Here is a 26,714-nt window from a genome sequence, read left to right on the forward strand (position 1 = left end):
CAGTTGTGGATTTAGAGCTTCACAATGAGATAATACATATTTTAACGAGGAAGAAGAAAGCAATATGCTTCTTTGTAGACTTCAAAACTATCAATAGCCCTTTAAATTGTTGTTATGAAAATATCTTAAGTAAAGCCAATGGAAACAATAGTCACTGGGTAAATAATATTATAAATGCCAAAGCAGGGCTGTAATTATTATTCTCTTTGGTGACTTATATTACGTTACAGTTGAAACTAATATACTTACAGTGAAACTAATGCAACACATTTACCATAAATGCTTTTTGTGTTTTCAAGCTAATTTGGTGCTTTTGGCTGATTCTTTTTTTCTGATAACAAAGGGAAGTAGAGGGCGGAGTTATAATTAAATACCAGGTTGTGATTGGATGAGGAGTGACGCGCACGTGCTCCACTTCTACGCCTGCTGCCTGGGAGTTTTTAGTGCTCGAGCCACCGCAGCAACAACGTCCAGACCGCTGCTGTGCTCTAACCGTATTGTTGACCTTCCTAACAAACAAGCCCTGACCAGAACAGCACTAATGGAGGAGCAGGCGCGTTTTTTCTTCTGGCTGCAACTTTTTACAGCTTGCTTGGTGTTTGGGGTGAGAGGTAAGTTGTCTCTGTCCCTTGTGGGGTTTTTTTGTAAACAAATTGCCACCCTTTCCATCCCGGACAGTTGGTATTTTAACGGAGTTATGGATGCAGCTCTTTGAAGTTGACTCAACTGCTATCGTTTTTCTGTCACTCTTCTCAAATGTATCTGTGAACTTATGCACACCTCTGTGTTTTTGTTTGATCGACGACCAATTAGGTTTGGTATGTGGTGATTCATCCACAGCCTGCCACAAATGGTACCGTCCAAAGTAACGGAACGGTACGCGTGTGAAGGTGTGCACAAGTTTAACTGACCGTTGAACAAAATGTTTACAAGACGCGTGCTTGTAGAGAGAGAAAGAGAGAGAGAGACGCCATTTATCACTGAAACTATATGTTAAGGTCTGCTACATCTATGGTGAACAAACATTTATCGTAAGAAGACGATGTTATGTGGGCATTGTCATGTTCTGTTGACGTTTTTATGTCAGAAAGTAGAGTTACCGAGTCAGTGCCTAAAGACAGTTTTGACCACTGACCCCCTTTTTAAGAAGCAGCAAAAATAGATGCTGGCTATTATACTTCTATGTTAACCGAATGCATTTTGCGCCTGGCTTTGTTTGCATTTCTATGCATCAAATACATTTAGGCCAGTGCACAAAAGGTAAAATGGACTGACTTTGTTGCCTTTATTTCTGCTCATAAGCCATGAGAAAGGAATCGCATGCTACACAAGTGTTTTCCAATGATGAAGGCTTTTCCTAATGTAAAAATGTTCCACTTTTTTCATGGTGTGACTTGGGGAAAATTAGTTACTTGCCTTAGTGGTGTATTTTATTTGTCAGATATTCCCTCTCTCAAGAATAATAGCTAAGTATCGGTATCAGTATATTTTCTTTTTCTTTAGATATTAAATGCGTAATGAAAAATAAATCAGATAACTAAATCACGTGACTAAATTGCATTACATTGGATGAAAATAGTTCTTTGACATTGTTTTAATCTGCTGATAAATATAGCATCAAATATCAGCTTTAATAAATTTTGACTTTGTGCTTTGAGTATTTGTGTTGTTTTTTTATAATTTTGACTTTGTAAGAGACAACGCTTTTATTTCCCCCCCTTAGCATAATTTATGATTTTAGTGACTAAATTGTTTTACTTGACTTGGATCACATTACTGTTTTTCTTTCTTGGTACTTCAATCCCTAAATGTTTGATTTGCTTTTATGCCTGCTCTTTGAATAAAAAAAACAAAACAACAAACAAAACAAAACTAAAGAGCCGAAGTGAGTAGCACAACCCAACACGTCTGTTCCTCTAGACTTGTAGACTGGACGTTTTGGAGGAAAGGTGTGGTTTTTCTGGCCATCATGATGATTAGTCACATTTCTGGAATCAAGTGAATGTCCTCCCATAACGAAGCTCACTGAGGCCTTTCCTCTGCATTGCCAGGGAGATGGATGTTGTTGGTGGGCGACTTGCTCCTGTGACCTGCAAAATGTTTACAGGGCGTTTTTTAAAAGAGCTGAGAAAATGCTTTACTTGATTTGGTTCAGTTCAGCAGGTTGCAGCTTGTTTGTTTTTTCTGTTAGTTGCTGAGTGGAGAGAAGTGGTGAACAGTGTTCTGTGTCAGGGCTGAGGCAGACAGGACTACTTAAGGTGGCTGAGTGAACCAATGCTAAATATATCCAAACACTGGACCAATGGCATAGCATCAGCGTGCATATATGTATAAATTGTGCATTTTGGCAGGTGCACGCAAACTGCTGCAAATTTACTTGTGGGTTAAAGATTTCTGATATGTCAGGCGGTTATTAATCCCACTTTATCAAGTATCAGATCCCTGTCAGGAATTCAAATTTCCTGCTATTGGGATAATGTCTTTTCTCCACATTTGCATTAAATGGTAAATTATGCACAGACCTTTCTGTGTCTTTGATTTAGAAGGATTTATTGGTTGAGCTCCAGGTTTTGAGACGTCTCAGTGTCTTTCTTCTGGCAGTTAATGTCCTGCTTGCTATGGTACAGGTGTTGTGACTCCCTCTGCTGTACAGTATCCATTACTTTGGGCTTTAAAGCAAATGTAGAATTTTTGAGACCATTCTGGAAAAGAGATTATCATACAGTTTCCACCAGGTCCAAACTACTACAGAGCATTAAAAAAAACAGATTAGAAAATAATGTCAAAATGATTGACATCACCACAATGTTCACCTTGTTTTCTTGGAGCAATTTATTGACCCTTTTTTTATATAGTTGCTTTGGGGGTTGTTGTGACTGCAAATTTGGGAATGTGTTAAGGAAATATGTGTGTACCATTTGACAAATCAGGCCTTTACCATCTGCCTCTTTTGGGTCTTCCCTTCAGGCTGCTGTCTTCATCCGTGCTAATGACTTTCTTACTTTTCCCACCAAATCCTGCAGGACAGACACCCCCACACCCAACCCCTCCTTTTTTTTTAATTCCATCTAAATTTTGAATAGCTCCTTTAATCAATGTTTCATTGCAGTGTGGAGTATTATCTAATTTGAGCTACTTTATTAGTGTCCATCGCCCCAGTTTTCAATCTGCTCTGTTTAATATTTTACAAACTGAGCTTAAACATTGAGCCAAGGCGGAGTGTGGCAGGAAATGTTTCTGTACACTCTTTGTCTTTATATGATCAGAGAGAAAAATTGGCATATTAGCGGCAAGAATGGTGTAAACTGTTGGTGAAACCACTCAGTTTAGGAGGTTTTTACTGTTTCAGTTATGGTACCTCCAAGAAAAGCGAGTTGTGTTGTTTGTTGGTGGTGCGTGACTCCAGTAGGTATTTTTAGCTTTTGGAGCAGGAGCAGATGGCTGTGTTCGGGCGTAGCAATTGCAGATCACAGAAAGCTCACCTGCAGCTGGAGTCCTGCTGATCCTAACTTATTAAAAAAGAAAGTTTGTTTTCAGCCAAGTGGTGATCAATACACTTAATGTTGCATTTCCAGTTCAGGTTTTCTTCCCCTTACACCGCCAGCAGACAGTATGTCAGTTCATTGGCAGGTTGTTTGACTAGCTGGGTATTGCAGGCCCCTTAAATTTACTTCAACACATCCGTAACAGTTCAAACAAGGAAAAGGTTATGTTTGTATGTGATATAACCTCTCCTTGGCTTTCTGGAACACTGAGTTTCCACACTGGCCTATTAGCTTATATGCCCCAGCATGCCAGTGTGTGCATAACAGAGCAGTGAGCAGTGTTTTTCTGTTTTCAGGCCTTACTAACAAGCACTGATGTACACACAATATACACTTAATCCTCTTTGGGAATGCTTCTCTGCTAGGATGACACAGCTTCCCATGTCAGCATGCTGTTCCCATTTTTTGTTCTTTTTTCCTCCACTGTGTTGACTGAAACGGTTTAAGATAAACTGTCGTAAAGATTGTTGGACTTATTGGTGGCACCAGCTACCATCCCATATCCATCCATCAACAGATATTGGTCTGTTTGACTCTTTTGTTTCATATGTGTAACTTTGTTACGGGCTTAATAAACAAGGTGTAAATTTCAACCTTAAAATCAGCTCTGCTGAATCATGTATTCATAAACTCTGTAGCTGTAACAGGTAACTGATCCATTATAGTGGCAATATGATGTGATAATGACAAAATAGCCTTATTTGAACATCATGTAGCAGCTAGACTCACTTGTGAAGTCATGTCGCTTTTCCAAACTTCATCGCAGACCAAATTTCCATAAAAGACTGAAAGGCTGTGATTAAAAATTAAAAAATAAAACAATACTCTGCACAGAAAACGGTTTACCTTTTACACCCAGTCTGTTGCCGACAATGTAAAATATCAAGAGGGATGGCAATGGGACATTTAAACTTTTTAAATGTCCTGATAAAGGCTGTTTCATTCAGTGGAAGTATTGTAAAAGTTTAGATCTCAGATCATGTGTTGATGTTAATAAAACCTACAAGGAATATTGGATCAATTCTAAGCATATTACGACTCAGAAATGACTGCAGTGATGGTAGATTTAGTTTGTTCAGCTGTGTGCGTTTCTTGAAATGGACATAATGTTCTTTGTGCAACATCAGAGCAGGAAAAATATTCTGGCTGCTCCTCGCTGGAGCAAAACTGTTTCCATCTTCACCTCCCTGGGAGCGATTTAATAAAATTAAATAAAAAAGTTAATACAATAATAATTTAATAATAATTTGTCTGATTTTTCACGTGTTTGATTATGATTCAGATTTCTTTTTAACTGGAATGAAATCTTCTGTCAGCATCAGCAGGAAAAGTGTGCATAGTTTTTTGCTTCATTTCATTCACTTAGCACAATTATTGCAGTTACTCAAGCCAAACCCAACTCCATGCAGCAGTGTGCCAAAATATGAACCTGCATGGTTTTCTCTAATTACCCCAGTTCAAACATTTGAAATCTTTTGATATGTTTTACATTAAGTCAAATATTGCTACATGCCCCATTTATTTTATATGGTCCGAAGTTTACATTTCTGTGGCATACATTATGTGAATCTGGCTGTAACTGCTTTGTACTTTTGGTCTGGTATTTAAGCCTCATTCTTGAGATGAGGCATCATGGAAAAGGCACAGACCATGACTCATAAGGAGTGAGAAAACACAATGCCCTCTGGAAATGGCCTTTCCTGCTAAACACAAGTCTGCATAACTCTAATTTCTCACTGTGGTCTCTGAGGGGCACCATACTGGGTACGTTTTGAAACTGGTATAATTTTGACTAAAGCATTATTTTTAGTTATTTTATGTATTTGTTTGTTTTTCCTTCTACAATGTTACCCCAGAGTGTATTATTATTATTATTATTATTGTCAGTATATTTTAAAATAAATCAACATTAAGATAGTCTTTATTTTTAATTCATGGGCATTTTCATTTTCTTTAATTTAATTTTCACTTTAAAAGTTCAGAATGTGAAAATGAATCAGTAATAAAACATATTTATATAACACTCTTCTAAACTTGGTGCTCATGCAGCATCTTTAAATGAAAGCTTTTATTAACTGAAATTAGAAAAAGTATCTTACACCTAATGGAATATGTGCAGATAATTTGGCTTTTATGTGCTGAGATTTAAGCATACCTTTTTTAACATTTGTTTTTAGGTCCATTAGAATTATTTAAATTAAAGCCTATTTTCCCATTGAATTTGTCAATTAACTAAACTGAAACTACAGCCAGCAGAGTAAAAAAAAAATCCCTTGTAATATAAACATACCCTGAAATGTAAAGCTGTGTTTTTCCATTCCTTGTTAAATCAGACGAGAAAGAACAAGTTACTGGTTTCCTTTGAAATGGGAGCAAACCATAAATGTAATAGCAAAGCAATTGCATTACACTAAGCATATTTTCTTAATTTGTACTTCAGATTTCTCTTTCAGTGTGTGTTTTTGGGCCTCATGACTCTTTGATCCCCAAATACACTTAAAGGAGAAGTGTTTTAAAATTAAGGGGTATTTGGCACACTTCATTCTCCACACGATTTCATACAAGCATGACAAGAGGTTTTGGTGGTTTGAGTACTGTCCCTACATAACCCTGTCTGATTCATTACTAATTTCATTTCCTCAATGTAGCCAGACGGGCTTTGAGCTGAATTACCTTTGCTTCAGGTCAGAGCACAAGTGACATTTCCAGCAATATTTAAATTAAATCGGTACTCTGTATAGTTTTACTTTTTTTATGTCAACCTTTATAATTCAGATTATTACAGAAATATTCATATTTTAAAATAATTAGTTAAGCTTTGCTATCTTTTTGGCACTAAGAAGTTTTTCCGAAGGGAGCTGTCCGCCTGTAGGAAGGGAGGTTGCGTTCCTTCTCCAAGATAAACAACTTTTGGATAAGGATGTATTGGTGGTGCCAAGGAAGACGATTACTTAAGAATCCCACGAGATGTGAAAGCACTTGATGGCCTTGAAACTGGATACAATGCTGAAAACACTTGACACCGATAGGAAGTGCAGCAGATAAACAGCCAGACAGGATGTTTGCATAGCGGGTCTCCTCTTTTCCTTTCTTCCTTCTCTCAGTGGATACAACACAAATGTACCCAACATCTCCTTAATTTTGTATGACTAGTATACAGGATTAATACTTTTTGTACGCCACTGGCTAAAAATAGAGTTGCTAAATGCAATACATGAACTACTTTCAACTTATTTGTGCCTTTTTTTTCGTAAGTATAATACAGGATCTTGTAGGAATAAATGTCATTGTGCACAAAGAAGCATGTGCATTTGGAAAGAAAACATTTATACCGTCATGACAATCTGCAATATTTTCTATGAGGCTAAAATAACTATTTTGGAGTCCTAGCCAGAGCAGATCAGGTCTCTTCTCCTGCTGCAGGCTTTGTCTCACGTGCTGCAGGTGTCGGAGGTTTTCTTTTAACCAGCTTTTCACTGCAGCCATTTCTAGCCTTCAGAGAAGAAAACAAGACAGTTTACAGCTCATTAGAGTTTTTACTCCACTGATACTCTTATTTGACTTTACAGATCAGTGGAAGGTAACGTGTCTATCAGCTGATCACTGATAGATCAGTTGCTGTGTGAAATCATTCTGCTATCAGATCTGAAAACGTTGATGATGTACAAGATGATATATTATAAAAAATAGAATTTACCTTTTGTGCACTCAGTTACAACCTACAGAGACCTGATCTGGAAGTTAGATCTGAAGGGGGTTGCGGTTCTCCCAGGAAAGCGTTAATAGCACAAATTTATGAGAACATGTAGTTGATGAAGTGTAAATGAGCGACAGGGGACTCTAGGAGCCATATGACCATTTTCGTAGCTCTAAAACATCTATGCTCTTAAAACAAAATGAAAGAAAAATACTTTTCAATGACCATAACAACAATACAGTTGTGCAAAAAGATACTTTAAACTCAAAACAAGCTATCTCAATATAAACAATATTCCCTCATTTTATATGGCGTGTGATAAAGTCTTGACATATTTGAAAATCTTGAGATTTTGCCCAGCCCTAAGATTTCGAGAATTATTTACTCTCCAAGAAAACTAAAACACTCATCGTCTTTTATTGGAAGGCGAAGGTGTCAAAAATATTGATTTACTCTCAAGAGTTTGTAGCTTGTTTGAAATGGGTAGAAGTGACCACACTTCCCACATTGAAACACCGAAGAATGGTGTCAGAGGTCCTTAAAGCCTGTATGGCAGACACTGTGGTGTGTAAAGCACCAGTTTCACAGCTGGGGTCTAACCTCCATTTCCTTTACAATTATCTAAAGTATTGGGTTAAAGAGATTCCTGCCTTCCAGGGTGTTGAATGACGTCTAGTTTTTTTTTTTACCAACAAAAATGAGTGTGTAAGATTATAATTAAAGAAATAAAAAGTGCAAAATTCTATGTAACTGCAGTAAATTGTGATTTAAATGTGGTTTAGTCATGTATAAAGCCTTGAGAGTTGCTCTTCTGCAAGATATTTATTGTTTGAATTATTTCCAAAAATCAGAAATCTAATTTTGAAATAAACCCCTCAAACAGAGAATTGATTCAGTCATCCGGTTTTTGAAAACAACTTTGTTTCTTTAGCCCCCTCCCTCCCCATCCCCACACTAAGCTCCTGCTGATTTCCCTTGTGCCCAGAGAGCTGCCAGATTGTCAGGTTCAGGTCACGCAGCATGCTGGTGGAAGCGTCCAGTGTTTGTGTTGTGTTTACAGTGTAGTGATGGCTTACTCAGCTGTTCAGACCATCACACTGAACCTGCAACAGGCTGTTTGTTAGTCATTCAGCAGGACAACAAGACACTGGAATGGAAAATGTGATAACAGGAGACATCATTTTAATCAGTGTTTTCTCAAATGTGTGGTTTTTATTATAATTTTTTTTTAAGAAAAGTATTGTGTTTTAAAAACTGCACAACAAACAAAACACGGCATAGAATGTTGGTTCCTACCAAGTCTACCTATAAATCCCAGATGCACCTGATGTCCCATCTTCACATTCTGAAATGTGGCCTGTTAATGTAAGATGATGTTTGACAGAAATGTACAATATTCTTATTTGCTGCTATTTTACAGCAGTTTAACTGGAAAAAAATTATTTCCTTTGACTTGACAAAATTAACTTTGACTTTATGTATGTGTCTTTGGGTTCTCTTGCAACCCACATCTGTTATAGCTGTGTCCAACTTGTTACCCCCCCTTTTATTCCTGCAGGTGACCCCTGTGAGGTTAATGTGTGCAGTAATGGGGGTACTTGTGTAACTAGGGAAGGGGCTCCTTTCATCTGCATCTGCCCAGATGGCTTTTCTGGAGAAACTTGCAACGAGACAGAGACTGGTAAGTTATACTTGCCAAACTATCTGAATGTAATTTTAAGAATTTTGATAAACCTATGACATGTTTGTTCTTGGTTCACCAAATCGTCAAAATATCCTAAATTACATTTTTTGTTTAACTCTTCTTTCATTTGAAAGGTCCGTGCCACCCTAATCCCTGTAAGAATGATGGCCTTTGTGAGGTGACTGGACAATCCCGCCGAGGAGACGTTTTCAATGAGTACATCTGCAAATGCCAGCCAGGTTTTGAAGGAGTTCACTGCCAGACCAGTAAGTCTGTGCTCTTTCATTACAAGCTTTGTCAGTAGGGTCACAATGTTGAACTTGTTTGAAACTCCCTAGAAGTATTCCTCATCATTTTAGCAAAATTTCGGCTCTTTTTTTTTTTTTTTTTTTGCCAGTTTGCTGTAGCTCATTTTGACTACTTTCAACTGCGTTAGTGAACCAATGAAAACTTAAGTTTTGCTTACAATCTAGAAAAATCTTTTATTTAATTCATGACTTTAGATATTCACAATGTTACAGTTGATTTGAGAAATGTATTGAGGGCCCTTTTTTTTTTATTTCTGTAACCTGACACACCAACATGGTGAGGTTGTTATGAGTATTGTCTATCAGACAAACAGCTGCTGTCCTAATAGGGACTTCATTCAGACGTCACTCAGACCAGGTGGGTTCAGTCAGGGTCAGCCTGAAGGAGGGAAGCAATGGTGGGAACATGTGCTGTGCTCCTCCAAGTGCCTCCAGCCCTGCATACAGAGACAGATGGCCACTGTTTGCCTGAGAAGGCATCAGAATAACAGTCGCCAAATGTTCACAAAGAAGTGATTTAACAAGAATTATGTGGGACTTTTTGACAGAGCTATAGCGGATTTTTTTGTTTGATTCTATGTATGCTTTTTTATCCTAGGTGTCCAAGGGGCAGATTTAAATTCCGACAAAGGTAACAGCAAAAATGGATCTTATTTTCTTCTTAAAATCCAGGTGCTCTCTGTTCTTTCGGCTGTAATCACAAGCTCTGGAAGTTATAAATACAAACTCACAGCCAGAATCCACTTAGGTCAGCTTTATCTCTGAAAACATGGACCTGTTTGAGTCAAAACCAGCAACAGAACCAACAGTGAGATCATGGCGGCATCAGAGCCACCACCTTTTAATTGATTCACCCAGCCTGACAAGAGGGGGGTACTGTCTTCTAAAAAGATTTATTGTTCTGCCTCATGCATCAAAGCTATTCTGAGCACTACATGTGGTTTCTGAGGCAGTTGGCCTGTTTTCAAGTTCTCATCTGTTTTGATTGAGAATCCCAAGAGTGTTTTTATACAGCAGACATTCTCATTTAACTTTGTAAGTGCAGCCAAGTTATCTGTGTTTGGGTTTGACCCCTCAGAGCTCAGCAAAAACCATACATTCAGGAGTCATTTGGCTCTAATATTAGGAACCCACTGCAGAGCAAGCATTTTACACTAATTAGATAATGTTTCACGGAAGATAATTAAGGGGAATTAGTTTCACACTGCTGATTTATGAGAAGTCTCCTGAAGGCTGCGTGTTCAGTGAGGCCCCTGCTTTTACCAGTAATGATGACTATGACAGAGAGCTCAAAGTTGTGTGTGAGGGCAAAAAATGAAAATGACTGTGGCCAGCTCCTGTAGTTTGTGAAACAGTAGAAAACTAAAAAAAAACAAAAACAAAACAAAAAAAAAAAAAAAAAAAACAGCAATTGTTGTAAACCCAAAGTAGAATATTAGGCCTCATTCAACAACCGTTCCTACAAACAAATTTGTTCAAACAAAATCCCGCGTGTCTACGAACACTGAGAAGTACTCTTACAAACATCTGAAAGCTGACACGTTTGAACAAAATCAGCATTTATTTCCTGCTGTTCTGTTAATAATGATGATGATTATGATAATAGTAAAACTACAGTAATGTTTCATCAGATTTTTAAGAAACTTTTGTTGAAGTATAAAGCATTTTGTTATTTAAGAAAAATACCAATTCCAGATCCAAATGTTTTAAATTCGCTCAAGGGGAAATGAAACTATTTTTCATTTATTTAATTCATTCAAGATCAAGTCGTATGCAAGATGGATGTAATTCTACTGCTGGTCTTCATAACACCATTGGTGCAAAAGTCTGTACACATGCCAGATCTGTTGCCTCAAGCACAAGAATATCACTCCATAAATATCCAAGTCACCTGTACTCCCTAATCCACCTGCTGAATGTGATCTTTAATAATTAGAAATTATTACAACACTCTTTTTATTATAATAATTACTTTTTTAAATAAATTAAGGTTATTCCTTGGTTAATAACACCTATTAGACTCACCTGGAGGATTCATCAGATACACCACTTGCTCCGTAGGCGAACCGTATCTTAAAATGATGCCACAGCAGGTGGAAATTTGCTCTACAAACTGTAGAAGGCACAGTGGGTTATGTAGTAAAATTTTATTCTATAGTGTACCACTTTCCCCTTTAGCCATGACACCATGGGACTACAGGTTGCTGTCCAAGTTCAGGAGTAATTAATGATCCCTTTGTATACAAAGCTGTTTTTACATGATTTGTAGCTCTCCATGTGATCATTTATGGTCAAGTAAACACTTTTTGAAAATAAGGAGAATCAGGCTTTATTGCACATTTTTTGTGTATTTATTCATTTTGTCATTTTGTTTATTTTTCCTCTTCTGTTTCTTCTCTCTGTTTGCACACGGTCTGTAAGTCATGCCCTATTTTTGGGCATTTTTTGGGTGTTTTACCTATGCCTATGCAAAGTAGGGCTGGCTGGTCCATCCTTTCAACTTAAGAGAGATTTATATTCGCCAACCCAAAAGGAAAGATACTAACAATTCCATCGTCTATGAACATGTTCATTAATCTAAACTTTTGTTAAAATTTTTTTTTTTAAGTACAATATTTTTAAAACAAATATTGGTGGACGTGGACTATTGTGTTCAAACACTGAGTCGGTATCCTCATGCTCCACTCAAATTTAACAATGCATGTTCAGATGCACAGTTTGGATAAAAAAAAAAAAATCCAGAAAATATATTTTCAGGAATGTTACAGCCTTGGTATTATTCTGGGAGGCTTTATGGGTGATTTCTAGATCCAAACAGAAAATGAATAAACCTGGAAGTTGGAAAGTAGGTGTGAGCACGCTGAAGCCAAATGTAGAAGAAACTGTATTTCCCACACAAATCAATGTCTGTAACTATCTATAATTAGAAACGGTAAACATGTGGAAAATGGACCAGAGTGTGGGGTGGAAAATTTCTAAATCTAATCCATTTTAAGGTTCAGTGTTTTTTCAGGAAATGAAGCTTAAAGCAAATGTTTATTTTGCAGATAAAATGTGTTATTTCATCCCTGAACATTGAGCTAAAATTCCTCTGAGAAACTCTTAAAAGAAAAATGAAAATCTGATGGAAAAACATCACGTGTGTACTGCACATCCCACATTAACCACACACAGCTCATGATCTCATATACAGACTGTTTAGCATACACATCCACACATGGTTCATCCCTCGTGCCAGTCTAGCCAACAGAAAGTGACAGTCCATGTTGAGCTCTGGAAACGTCAGCTGTGCTTCTGTTGCCGGGCGAAAAAGTGAACATGGAGGCGGAATGGTGAATTAAGTCTGTCCTCCTGACAATGTCACACTTGCTACTCAGGTCTGACTGCAGTAGCTCTAAATGTCTTGTCAAATTGGCATAAAAGCTTTTATGGGTGGCAGAGAAGGTGTGTGTGTGTGTGTTTCTGTTGCAGAGCGGGGCTCAAATGTGGAGATGCTTAGAAAGTGAGAGAGATCTCAATTGCTGCTCACTTCAGGCATAAGCAGATGGTTGGAAGCTGCGATGGAAGAAAATAGTCCTTTTTGCATATAGTCTTTTAAATCCCAGATTTTCAGAGCAGCTTAAGGCAGTTATTTTTACTTCTTGGAAATCACCAAATAGTGTGTGCATGAGTGTACTAATCTCTTAGTTGGTTTGGGAGAGTTTTCTGCTCCTCCCAGGATGTGGTCGTGTGGGCAGACTGGGCTTCATGCCCCCTAAGGAATACATACAGTGTGTGTTGGCGTTGTCATGGATCTGACATAAGGATGTGCATTTAGTGGTTTACTTTTGTCTGCTTTGTTGACTTATCAAGCCCCCAAAGCTGCTTATCTGGAATCACAACAAGATGTTAAGTAACACAATGCAGCTGTCGGGTATTTTAGAGAGGCTGAATCCTCACAGGTAAACATCAACATGCAAACAGCAACTACCCAGTTAGGGATATAGTCACAATTATCAAAAATATGGTTTCCATCAGCACTTAACTAAAATTATGTACAGTAATTTTTGGGTCTTCAAGTTTGATTTAGTTAAGAGGGCAGTTATTGTAGAGAGCAAGTTTTAACTGAATACAGGAAAAATATTAAAGAAGTCTTCTGAGTTTGTGTTCACACAACTACATTTGTATGCAAGTATGAAACAAATATGCTTTGTTTTCAATGTACATTAATTTTTTCTGTCTTCTAAGCTGTTTGTAGAATAGTTTCTTTCTTCAGAAGGTACAATAACAACTTTTATGTAATTGTTAACCATAATGTTTTGTTTATTTTAGACCTTGAACAGGGGAAAATCCATCTAACTATCTTATAACATCATTCAAGCACCCTATTTAAGAGATGGAAGAGAGTACCAGTGTTGTCTACATGTAACAGCATACCCATTTCTTCTAGTTAGTTCTGGTTAAACACAGTTTAACAATCAGTGAATACTGTTTCAGTATCAACAAGTTAACAAAGAGGTACTAGCCAAAAATTTGGCATACAGTAGATGAATCAGCTAGCTGGCAAGATGCCTCTTCTAGATCCTGGTTCAGGTTTTTGCTGGATTTTTTTTTTTTTTTTTTCCCACTTCCAGATATTATTCATTTACTGTAGATATTTTTTCATCCTGTTGCTTTTTCTTTTGTCCTTCACTTGTCCAGCTTCCCCAAATGTTTTTCAAGAAAACATTGTATGCTGTGTCAAGATATGTAAAACGGTCAGGTACAATGACTGGTCTGAAGATTAGTGGGAAATAAAAAGTCATCCAGTATCTGAAAAACAACTCACAGAAAAAAACTTTCAGAAAGCCTGGAGAACTAAAGCTCAAGACTACTAACAGTTTATAAGAAAATCTGACTGATTAGAAGCACAATATATAAAAAAATGTGGGATGGCAGAAGATTTTTGCACAGTACTGCACTCATAGATTGCAGCAAATGTAGGTTCTGGTTTTAACCTGAGCTGATGTTGTGCTAATAATAAATATGCAGTTCATATAACACACTAATTGTTAAAATGCTGCAGACAGTACAATTTTTATTTAGCCGTGTGCAGTATTGTATGTCACCACAAGTTCTTCTGTTACAAACGAACACCAAGAAAATTCCCTTTTTAAAAAGCGCGCTTGTTAAAAATACTTTGACAGCAGACAGCTCAGTGCTCTGTATGCTCCCGACATTAAGAGCCAATCAGAGCTGAACTAGTTTCTACTGGCAGTACTCTGAGATCTTTTTCAGCCTTTTTATGCGGTAATGACATTAGCCAGGTTTACATGTGCAAAATCTCTTCAATCAGGTTACAGTCCAATAAGCCCTGTACTGTTGTTCTAATCATGACATGAATTTAAATCATTTTGACATCTGCTGTCTGACTTCTGGAAACAGCAGTAGAAGAAGAACCAGTGATTTCCAGTGTAAACAAACACTGCTGCATGTATGTATTTATTGCCGTTTTCCCTCCCTCTTAATAACTTTAAATTCTTTTAAAATCTCAAGCAGCGTATTCGTATCAGATACCACTCAGGTGTGTTTTGGTCCCACCCTGTCTGCCACCTGACATAGCTTTTATAAATCTTCCGATTGGTATGTTTACATGAGGAATTTAATATTAAAGCTTTTAATGTTAATACTTGTGTCCATGTAAACATGGCTATTGTGGTTTAGCATCAGCTTGTTTAATGAACCATAGCAACATACTTATTGTCTCCAATAAAAATTTAGAAACACTACCCAAGTGTTTTTTTTTTTTTTTGTTTTGTTTTTTTTTCTTTGAAGGTAAAAAAAACTGAACTTATTGCTTGACACCATCTTCCTCACAAGACAAAAGCAAGTTGTGGCATTCAGATGCAGGCTGGCGCCACTTCTTGCTGCCTGCGGTCAGATCCTGGATGCAGATGGCTCTGCTGATCACCACATGCACTGCTATCTGAACACCTCTCTGCATTGATCAGGGTTCAGACAGGACACATGAGATTTATAATGGGTTTCTCTTCATGCCAGAGAGATATTTACAACATCAGTGCTATGGTAGTGTACCATTTTCGTTTATTGGACTATCCTGGCCCCCTACTAAGACATGTATGATTAATCAGTGTGCAGATACTCATACAAAAGAGAAGCTAAGATGTCAGTTCCATCTAGGGCTGGGCGATTAATCAAAATCAACATTCAAAACCAACAATTAATGTAATCTTGTTTGTGTCAAATATTTTAATTATTTGTGATAAATATATTTAAAAATATTCATTAAACAGCCATACAGTTAACTGCGTGTGCTTCCTTTCACTTCTTTTAAAGACAATATCTAATTAATTGCAATCGAGGTAATATGTTGATTTGAGGTCATATCGCCCAGTCCTAGTTCCATTATTATTTAGGTTGATCAGAAAACAAAGTGCAAACTTTTTTTTTTTTTTTTTTTTTTGCAAGTCAAAGCGCATTTATCAGGTAAATGGATTAGAGCATAGAGCTGACTAGGCTAGACTAGGTGCTCAATCCTCTTAGAGCAGAGAGGGCCACCAGCTGACGCACCAAAGGTTTTCGCCAGTCTGTCTTTAATTACTGATGTAGGTCTCTGGGTTGTGGGGTGTCTGTGAGACAAATTGAAGTTTGTGCATCTTGGGTCTTGTGTACTACATCATAGACGTCTCTGCAGCCAGTAAACACAATATTTTAGCATGTTGTTCCTCAAAACAGCTAATTTCAGGGACACTTAAGAAAACATGACCGTACCAAATATTTATTACTCATTTATTCTTTGCATTTGTTATATTTGGTTATACTCTTTTTACCAGTTGGATTTTTTTCCTGTAAAACCTGAATGTGCCTCAACAATGAATATATAAAAATATCTGGTAAATTGATCAAACAAGTTATTTCTAACATGCAGAGGGCTTGATGTTTAAAATGTTCAGCAGCTGCTGTAGCTTGAAATAGTGGATTTTATGTGATTTTAGTATGTGCTCCCTGTGTAAGTGGTGTCCCAATAGCAGACCTCCTTATCCAGAGCTTGTGGCTGCACACTTCAAAATTACTATATCCCTTCTATGACGGGTGAAAATAACTGTTTGGACACAGAGCTATTTATAGAGTGTGGATGTGGGCAGAGAGATGCAACCATGTGTGTTTGCTGTATTGAAACATTACGTCTTTGTGCCTGAGTTGTTTGTGTGCATTTTCCTCCATAATAACAACCATTAAAGATTGAAGCTTCAGAGATGTGAAGAGATTTTCCCCTCTGGCTGATAGTCATCTGTGCAAACAGCTGAAATTGCGTGTTCTTTTTAAATCAGGCCAATCTAGAGCGTTTTAGAAGCTGGTTTAGTCACACTGATGGTTGTTGTGGGTGAGAGATGAAAAGGAGTTTATTCTCTTTTCATTCTGCTGATTCGTTTTCTGCTTTCTGACTCATCTGCTTTGGACTTTAAGAGGGACTAATAGTGTTTGTGAGGGCGCCATCAAGAGGTGACGCAAAGAATCACATTGAATCGTCATGACCACATGATCTCTTGGTTCAGCTGGTGACTTGATACCACATATCCTGATAAAGACTACATTAACCCTCTAACAAGAAACAAGCTTGCACTAACATTTTCTTCACAACAGCGCCAGGCCTCTGCGTTTGGCTTTACCATAAAGCATGGCACGTAATCCCCTCACATCTCCAACTGTAATCTGCTTTCAGACTGGCCTACAGTTGACGAACCTTCCTACATCAGTTTATGGTCAATGATGATGTGATTTATCTCTCCACAGATGTAAATGACTGTGCTGGCCAGCCATGTCAAAATGGTGGCATCTGCAGAGACCTGGAGGGAGACTTCAAATGCCACTGTCCTTCCCCTTATGTAGGCAAACATTGCCACTTGCGTAAGTGTGACCAGTGAGCACTTTCTTTTCTTTTTTTTTTTTTTTTTTTCTTCTGTCCTCTTATTGGGGTCTAAGGTTTTTAAGACCGCATAATCAGTGCAGTATTAATAAAAAGATTGTGGTGGAAGACTCAAAAGATGTTAAAGTTGGGATGAGGGCCAAACGACTAGGTTTTAGGACAATCAATAGGCAGCAAGATGGTCTACTCAAACAAGTAATCAATACTTTATTCAGTTAATTTGATTCATTGCTCAGCATCCTTAATGGGTTTATGGGCTACTGCAGTTAGTTATTATATAGACTATAATGCTGAAACCACTACTCTCTCTCTTTTACAGGCTGCATTTCTCTGCTTGGCATGGAGGGAGGGGGCATTGCTGAGTCCCAGATTTCAGCCTCATCAGTCCGCTACAGTCTGTTGGGTCTGCAGCGCTGGGGTCCAGAGCTTGCCCGCCTCCACAACAAGGGACTGGTTAATGCTTGGAGCGCAGCCGCTCATGACAAGAACCCCTGGATAGAAGTAAGCTTACTTATAAAGTTCAGAATAACATTAGAAGTTAAATAAAATCTGATGAGATATGTAGATGGAAGTTTTTATGCTTTGTGGTCTTCAGAAGTCAAGATATGGATCAGAGCCAGGGAATAAAAGTTTATTTCTGAAGAGTCACGCATTCAGAAGACTTTTGTTCAGGCTTGACTTAACCTTTAATATAATTTGTTAGATTTTAAAAACTGCAAACTAGCCTTGTATTTCCTGCTTTGATTTAATGACTATAAAATTGAGCTTAAATTTTTTTGTCACATTTTTTCCCCCTCTCTTTTCTAGATCAACATGCAGAGAAAGATGCGCTTTACAGGCATCGTAACGCAGGGCGCCAGCCGCATGGGCACGGCAGAGTTCATTAAGGCCTTCAAAGTAGCCTCCAGCCTGGATGGCAAGACATACACAGTGTACAGGACAGAGGGACAGAGGAAGGACCAGGTAAGAAGATGCCACAACAAAAAAAAAAAACATTGCTAATATATCTCTTAACCATTAGAGGGTGCAGTAATATTACACAAACGACATATTAAAACCTAAAGCTTGTTACTGGGTGAAAAACAGCATTTGTGTAGAATATAGTGTAAATCTAGAAAAAAAAATTTCCTGCTGTTGATAAATTAAAATACCACTCCTCTCTCTTTCAGATATTTGTGGCGAACATGGACAATGACGGCAGTAAGACCAACCTGTTTGACCCACCAATCATCGGCCAGTACATCCGCATTATCCCTGTTGTGTGTCGCAAAGCCTGCACCCTGCGCATGGAGCTGGTGGGCTGTGAACTCAACGGTAAACTCACACAGATGCACGTCCTTGTGTTAATAAACACACAGATCGGTTTCAGATTACTAAAAATGACTGATATTAACTTTTCATATTAAAAATCCAGTTGTAAAAAAGTGTTTCCAGAGAGGGAAAATGCTAGAAATCAGCTCCCGTTTCCTTCCTAATTATTTCCAGCCCTGCATTCAGTGATTGATTATATTTCAAAGGCTTTAACTTGAGGAGAAAACACAGCTCAGTAACTTTGAATGCAGCTGTTTTCTCCATTTGACCCAATTTCAAAGCATCTCATTGAGAATTTATTGAAACCGTATGATAACATTTACCACAGCTCATCAGATACAAATAAGGCGTTTTACTGCACAGAATTGGTTGGTTCTGTTTATCATTTAAATGCATATTCTTAAAAACTTATCTGCATTGCAGCAAATGTCTGTGTTGTTTTTCCCTTACTCAAAAACCAGAATGTTTCTTTTGAACTTCCCTGGCCTCGTTGTTGTTCATGTTTGTCTTTTGATGGCTGCCTCATTTGTCAGATCAGTGTTTGTTCCTCACTCCTCCTACCGCCCAGTTTATGCATGATTTTATAATGATAGCTCAGTTAAACAGTCTCCAGGCAGTCTAACAAGAGATCAAAACCATGTTTTTCAGCAAATTATTCAAGCCTGCTTTCACAGTTTAGAATAATTTGCTTTAATCCAAAATGCTCATTGTCAGTTTGCTTCAACAGTTTGCCACATTTTCTATGACTTGATCCTTTTTAATATAAACAGCTGCTGTGTCAGACAACATTTTGGCTGAATATTTGTTCATTAAGCATGCTCAGTTACCTCACTAACCCGCACTCATAACAAAATCTGTCAAAGTGCTCTCCACAAGTTTTTCACCTTCAGGATTTGCATTCTGCTGACGGTGAACATGTAATACATGGCGTGAGAGTAAAGTAAACTACACGCTTGTAATCATAATCAAATGTAATCATGTGGGTGTCATCAACTTAGCACATATGGTGTCAGCAAAGAATTAAGGGTGCTGTTAGATTCTAGTGTGACCTCAGCTTAATCTAAACTTGCACATCCACTGCTGTGTGTTCACCTGTCTGCCATCTGCTACTTCACTGCATCTGCTGCCCTTATTCTCCACATCGTCGTTTCTGAGTGTTTGTCTGCTGCTTCACATCATTGGCTGGCCTGGGCCGCTTCCTGTCCATCCTTGGTCTATCATACTTTCTTTCTCTTTCTTTCCATTCCTCTTTTTCTCCGGCTCCTCTCCTCTGCTCGGTCTCACCTCCACAGTGTATTCAAACACCTCAGGTTGTTCAGAGCCGATGGGGATGAAGTCCCGGTTGGTGACTGACCGCCAGATCACATCCTCCAGCACCTTCCGCACCTGGGGCATCGAGGCCTTCACCTGGCACCCACACTTCGCCCGACTGGACAAACAAGGCAAGACCAACGCCTGGACCGCCGCCACTAACAACCAGTCTGAATGGCTGCAGGTAGGATGGGAAAACAGGTCACAGATGGAGTTGTTTTTTTTTTTTTAGTCTACAACATGCTGCTTTTGTAAAGTAAAAAATGTTACCTTTTTTAGGTGGATTTGAAGTCTCCCAAGAAGATAACAGGAATCATCACACAGGGGGCAAAAGACTTTGGTTCCATCCAATTTGTCACATCTTTCAAAGTGGCTCATAGTGACGATGGGAAGTCCTGGACTATAGTGAAAGATGAGACAACAAATACAGACAAGGTTGGTCCAGAAGCACAGGAGAAACACAAACTACATAACAGACTGCAAACATATAAACTAAATAATAAAAGGGTATATGAAAAAGATTATTCAGATATCATATTCAACTTAATTTAAAAATCACCCATATGTCCTTTTTGTGTAACCAGCTGCCCTCATGTAAAAAGGGCTAATTTAATAATCAATGGATCTGTCAGAAAATATGCACTTTCTTGAAATAATTAGAATAATCATTAATTAAAAATTAAATGTCCTGCAGTATTCTTGCATATACAGTACCACTCAAAAGCTTGGACACATCTGTTCATTTTGATGTGTCCAAACTGTTAACTTGTCACCTGAAGCACCGCATGGTTTGTTCCACAGAACAAGTTGGTCAGTCAATTTTTATGAACCATTTAGAAAAGGACCTGCAGTTTAATCAGTGTATTTAAATCAGTTTATTCAGGTGTTTGAATCAAGCAACTTTATGTCAAAGTCACAAGGGGTTCAACTAGTCAGATGACCCAAGCGGGCCATGCAGATTCAGCTTGTGAATAGAAGCTGCCACTATTGTTTGTTAAAAAACAGTTAAAACCAACCCTTAACTACAAGTATAGGTCCAAGTGCTTTACTTTTAGCCACAAAGCAAATACTTTGGAGCTGGCAAAAAGGATTCTTGAAATTGTGATAGTTCTTGAGAATCCAACAGTTTTGCCCAAGAAACTGAATAGTTAGACTTTGATCTGGTCCAGTCATCTATACACCTGGAACTACTTTGCTAACTGATTTAGTTTTTTTTGTTTGTATACATTTATTCATACAGTTCATCTAAAAATCAGTTTATATGCCAGATGTGGACAGCCTGCTGCCAGATGAAGTCATTAAATCACAAACCGTTGCTCTGATTTAATGCTTGAAACATTTGATTGAAGTGTAAATTATGACATGAATCTGTGTTTTATTAGGTGTTATATGTATAAATACTAATAACAAATAGAGAGCGCAGACCTCTGCCAAGCCATTGTAATTTTCTTTTTTTTTTTTTTTTTTGCCAATCATTGTGGGCATTATTTTCAAGTTATTTTTGCCATTAGAGCTTCTATCTCCTCATAGTAAGGAATCCATTGTAAAATTCCTGCATCCAAGTGGTGATCTGGATCAGCCACAAAATCTAATCACTTGTTCCTTATTCCATTTTTGAGATTTCCTGAAAATTTAATCAAAATCCGTCTAACTTTTCGAGTTATATTGCTAACAGACAGACAAACCAACGCTGCCGAATACTTGACCTCCACCATGCCGGAGGTAATAATTTCTTCTCTTGTTGTCCAGTTGGGAAACTTGAATATTTCCACAAAGTAAAGTCACTTCTAACAGTAAATCTAAAACATTTTGGTGATTGTTTTTTTTTACCAGAATAAATTCTTGAAAAAAACAATATTTAATACCGTATTTCATTTTGCAAGGAGTATTTTAAACGGTAGTGTTATCTTTTAGACAAGTTCATTTTAAGTTTGCATGGAAAAATATAGGATATAGTTATGGGGAAATGTAGCTACATGTCATCTGAGGAAACTGTCTTTAACTGTAACAACAGATTTAATAACAGTAATATTAACTCATCTATAGTAGCTTATTCAGACTGACATAGATTTCTCTTCTGTGTCCAGATCTTCCCGGGTAACAGCGACAACAACGTTCACAAAAAGAACATCTTCGAGCCGCCGTTCTACAGCCGATTTGTCCGCATCCTGCCGTGGGAGTGGCACGAGCGCATCACCCTGCGAATGGAGCTTCTGGGCTGTGACGAGTAGCACCACCCTGAATCCATCACCTCCTTTCTCTACCTCCCTCTCCCCATCCCTGCTCCTTTCCCTCCTGAGCCACATCTGCACTGCCTTGCTCTCAGCTCTGGGGGGCAGCAAACAACAGAGTAGCACACCACCATCCAAAACCATAGCTGGTCAGAGGTGGGAGTTGTTACCCCTCACCACTGTTGGCAGGACTATCACTGAGCTAAATGCGGGTTAGCTGGGATCAGATCTCTTCTCACCAGTTTGTTAAATAAAAAGTGGTAATTCCCTCATCCCTGTGTCAGATGTCAGGGGTAACAAGACTGCTGATGTACCAGTTGGTGCTGTTTGAACTCTGATCCTAGATCAACTCTACCTGGACCACCAAACCTCCGAGACCCACAGCTGGTGATGTACATAAGCTCCATTTAATAACAGGTTGCACATGACCTTTAATCAAACACCTGATTTCCCTTCAACACATATACAATATATATATTATCTGTAGAATATACACTGAGATGTGTGGTTGATTATTTTTCTTTATTAAAGTTTTATTTATAAGAAAATCTGATTAGTTTGACAGCAGAAAACCTAATCTTTTGTCCTGAGCTTAAGTTTTAAAAATCTGTTTGCAGGCAAATTTTCAATATTTTTCTTTTTTGAGTAGAAATAAAAGACCTAACATCTCAAGGTGTCTCAATATGTGTGCTACAGTATTCTTTGCATTTCTTTGCAGTTCATTTTGACAGTAAAATCCTCAGATTGTTTCCTCTTGTAGCTTTTATTCTGCTTGATAATATTTAACATCCCAGGTGTAAATGTAGTATTAGAGCATACATCTGTAGTAGCCTACAAAGGAAGATGGTAAATCCTTAAAATAGTTTTTTTTACTGAACCTGTGTTTAAAAGTGTTTAAAAGATGTGGCTGCTTCTTATCAGTCATTTTGTGCCAACACATCCTCAGGTTTTTGTGTTTGTGGTTTAATTTAGAAAAATCTAGTAGGTCCTGCACTGATGCAGACACGTAAAGCAAAGAGGGAAAGTTAAGTCCTTGTTGATGTGGAATATAATTGGTTAATGAACCATCATCTTTAGGCAGTTTAGCTGCCAAACAAATGTAATCTCAAAGCCAGAGGAGACCCCCTTTTTAGCAGACGCAGTGTTATAAAGCAACAGACCAAAAAAGATTGTTGTGTAAAAGACAAAAAGGAAAAACTTTATTGCTCTTGAGGAAAAAGAAGATGAGGTTTACAAATACTGCTGTCGTGTCCTGGTAGGATGTGTTCAGACCCACTACACAACGCATGCTCTGAAGTATTAATATCTTGGAAAGTGGTTTCACATTTTGCTACGACTGTTTGTCACTTGGCCACTTTTTAATGTGCAGTATATATTTTATTAGCAGCTATAGCAGAGTGTGTGAGTGTCAAATTATAATACAATATATATAAGGTGGTTTAAGTAAAGTCACATTCATGGTCATTACGTTCAAAAGGCTTGGCTTTTACAAGCTGTTTAAAGAGGGAGCGTGTTCTTGGAGTGGCAGATTACCACGTGAGAGTAGGGTGACGTTTAGCTAGAAATAATCCAAGAGTGATGTTTATCATACAATAATTATCATTTGAGATTACTATGTTGTCTACCTGCAGATTTATAAAGACTGATGGATGTTATCATCTCAGGTCAAAGTGGATCGGCTCCCCTTGTATAATAATAGCTGCTGAACGCTACTCTTTGGCTCATTCCCTTGGCTACTTCTAGTTGTGTTACCCAGTTTCACTTTTAATGGCACTTTGATGTTTGTGTTTTTATATTTGTAATATTGAAAAAACCAAAAGGAGAGAGAAAAATAAACTAAACTGTATTGTGTAAATGGCAAACATACTCATTACTACATGTTTAGAAAAACAAGAGAAAAAGTCCCTGTCTTTGTTAGATTAACCTGAGGAAAGAAGGACTGGTAATTATTAAATAACATATATACATATGCAGCATTTTTGTACTGGGATCTGTCAGTTTTAGTGTATGTTGATGATTGCTGCAGATCTATTTTTGGAAGGTCAAGCTTATTTCCTCCATTTTAAAGCTGCAGCTTCGCTGATAAGACTGTAAAAGAAACCAAATTAAATCAGATTTTTACGGTTTTACTGGACCTGACATGACCTGCCATATCATCTGCCTCTGCCGCCCTCACATCAGTATTCTAAACCTTTCCACATGAATTATGAATTTTGGGCTCGTGCAATATTATACAGTGTTAGTTTTGATAACAATGAATATTAATTCCAGATCTTTAAAAATGCATGAGGGACAGTGGTAGTGCTGGGAGTTCGCAGATAGATGTTGGTGTCAAACACTGTACAATACTTCTTAATGTTGCAGACAGTCCCCTAAACAGTCACCCTTCTAATTCACGTCTGCATGCATTTTATCCACTTGTGTTAAGTAAGTTTAAGTTGAAACTATTGGATTTTCTTGGTGACATGGCTTCATTTCTTTCAGCACTGTTGTTATTGAGCTCTTGTTCCTTCTGTTCAGATTTTCTGTGACTGATCATAAAGAAATTGATGACACTGATGTGTTTGTATGGTCTTATGAATTAATTTCTTGCTTTACTGATTGTGGACCTCATAGATTTTTGACTGTATTTGAAGTTTTTTTTTTATTTCAGTATTGTTTCAGTATGTTTGGCCTTTGTATCTCCAAATGAAGAATAAAGAATTTAAAAACATGCCATGAACTGACTGGATTTCTTAAACAGTATCCATATGCATGACAGGATAGAATATTTAGGTTACGTTATGAACCATAATAAAGAATTAGCTGGAGCTGTTTTCCATTTTAAAGGTGGAAGATTAAAAAGACCAACAGCACATAGGGTTGTTTCGCCTGTTTAGCATTTAAACTCCCCAGGGGCTTAATCTCTCTGTGCGCCACTCGGCTATCTTTTTAAGGCATCATCATCCAAGCAGGGCCTGAGTTCCTTTCATCTTATTTTGGTCCATGAAGGTCACACTTCAGTTGTGAAATGCCTCTGTAGGGTCTGAACCATGCAGTTGGTATGAAAATGCATTGACTGACGGTGAAGGTTAAATTCTGTTAGTGAAGGTGCTTTTGTTAAAACTGCAAAAACAGTCTGGCAACACAACATATAAGCATTTTAGGAATATTTTCCACAAGATTAGAGGTTTTTGTACTAAATCAGCTAATTCTCTGCAATGTTTATGTAAGAAGCAGAGTTGATCTTAAACTAGCCCCCACCACACAGCAAACCAGCTGTTTGTCCCTCTGGGCTGACTGGTAGTTGTGGTGTTGAGGACCTAATGACTGTGTTTTTCTTTTCTTTGTTTCCCCTTTCAATCCCAACTTTAAATCTCTATTTTCTTCTAGTCTCTTTTGTCCTTTCTCCATACAGCCAGAGAAGGCGTCGTGGTCCTGAAAATGATGGATGATTGTTTATAGAGATCCCTGCTTTAAATTAAAGGTTGATTTCTTATTGTGGTGCTTGAGTGACATTATTGCTTTTACAGATTAAATGGTTAGTGATTTTCTACAATCTCCTACATTAAAAAGATGACAAATGGATTAAAGCATAGGCTTGTTTGTAAGATTATTGGACAGATGAAGGACTGATATTACTAGTGTGGTAACCATTAAATCACTATTATTACTTCTTGCTTACTTTGCAAGAACACATTTTCCTTTTAAAAGAAATAAAGCACTCAGTTTTTACATCAAATGCATGTAAAAATGGCAATACTTTAAAAAGTTGTAAAATAATTTAATTCTGAGTTTAATATGAAATCTAAACCATAGAAATGTTAAAATACCTCTTATAATGCAGTAAATAACATGGTGTATTTTTCAAAGCAATCCATTAAAACAATGATTAAACACAGAGGCTCCACAGCTAAAGAAACATACTTGATATTTTCTTTGTGAAGTTCATAAATTCTTCCTAAGTTGTCTCAGAAAACAGGAGTAATTTGCATCTCCATCCACGCTATGCTGTGCTCCCATCTGCTAGGTTTCCTGGTGTAAGTGGTGGTGAGGAATAGACAAAGGCATGAAGCCAAAGCAGGCAGGAAACTAGATGCTGCATCTGGTTTAAACAGGAAGGATCCACTCCTGGATAACAACTACTATTTTAGCACCAACACAGATAACATGTCACTCGAAAGGATAAAAGCTGTGTTATTTCTGCTTACTTAGATGTTTGAAGCTGGTGACTAGACAGGTGATGAAAGACTTTTATGCAGTCATGTCCAAAACCACACCTCATACTTTGGCATTTTGTTAGTGCTAATCTTAAATTTGTGAGAAAGGAAAAGGAGAAATTGTGGTGTTTGTTTTCTATCACTGTTCATTTTATCCTCTGTCTTTTAATCAGGCTGGAAACTGTCTCCTAGAGCTTTATGCTTGAGACTCCATTGGTCGTTCCTCTTTAATCACTGCATTGACACTGAAACCACATTCACACACGCTTGCACACGTTTTTGTGACTAACTCCTTTTCTGCAAAATGTCTCTGCTAATGACAGCGTGTCACTGCTCATACTGACACAATCAACTCCTTGTGTCCTTAGTCAAACCACACAAACACACACAGGCTATCTCTTCCTCTTTCCTGTCATCTTGCTGGGTTTTGCTCACCTCTCCGGCCCTGAATGCGGCTGCCTGTCACCAAAATTACACCCCCCGGAGGCCTCAGTCACCCGGCAGTTCACAGGGGCTGCTGGT

General features: G+C 37.9%; 1 protein-coding gene across 4 annotated transcripts; it reads left to right on the top strand.

Moving 5' to 3' along the window:
* The first annotated feature begins 348 nt into the window (after nt 1-348).
* mfge8b (milk fat globule EGF and factor V/VIII domain containing b) lies at nt 349-24,706 on the top strand. 4 transcript variants are annotated; one of them, XM_041997032.1, is made up of 11 exons: nt 349-611; nt 8,801-8,923; nt 9,061-9,192; nt 9,833-9,865; nt 17,008-17,121; nt 17,460-17,641; nt 17,948-18,103; nt 18,310-18,454; nt 19,744-19,946; nt 20,042-20,197; nt 21,850-24,706. In XM_041997032.1, exons 1-11 carry the CDS (start codon nt 389-391, stop codon nt 21,991-21,993), a joined length of 1,611 nt encoding a protein of 536 aa, XP_041852966.1. In that variant the 5' UTR covers nt 349-388; the 3' UTR covers nt 21,994-24,706. The 4 variants fall into 4 exon arrangements, with proteins under 4 accessions (XP_041852966.1, XP_041852968.1, XP_041852969.1 ...); XM_041997033.1 differs by having other exon boundaries at nt 353-611; nt 19,762-19,946; XM_041997034.1 differs by lacking the exon at nt 9,833-9,865.
* Nucleotides 24,707-26,714: the final 2,008 nt, after the last annotated feature.

The sequence above is a fragment of the Melanotaenia boesemani genome, chromosome 10 (genome assembly GCF_017639745.1).
Source record: "Melanotaenia boesemani isolate fMelBoe1 chromosome 10, fMelBoe1.pri, whole genome shotgun sequence".
In the NCBI taxonomy this organism is placed as follows: domain Eukaryota; kingdom Metazoa; phylum Chordata; class Actinopteri; order Atheriniformes; family Melanotaeniidae; genus Melanotaenia; species Melanotaenia boesemani.

Excerpts from the sequence above, each read along its gene's own strand:
- mfge8b (XM_041997032.1), top strand. The coding sequence starts at position 389 with ATGAGGAGTGACGCGCACGTGCTCCACTTCTACGCCTGCTGCCTGGGA. Across the intron at positions 9,193-9,832 it reads AGGAGTTCACTGCCAGACCA|GTGTCCAAGGGGCAGATTTA; the intron begins GTAAGTCTGTGC and ends TTTTTATCCTAG. Across the intron at positions 18,104-18,309 it reads AGGGACAGAGGAAGGACCAG|ATATTTGTGGCGAACATGGA; the intron begins GTAAGAAGATGC and ends TCTCTCTTTCAG.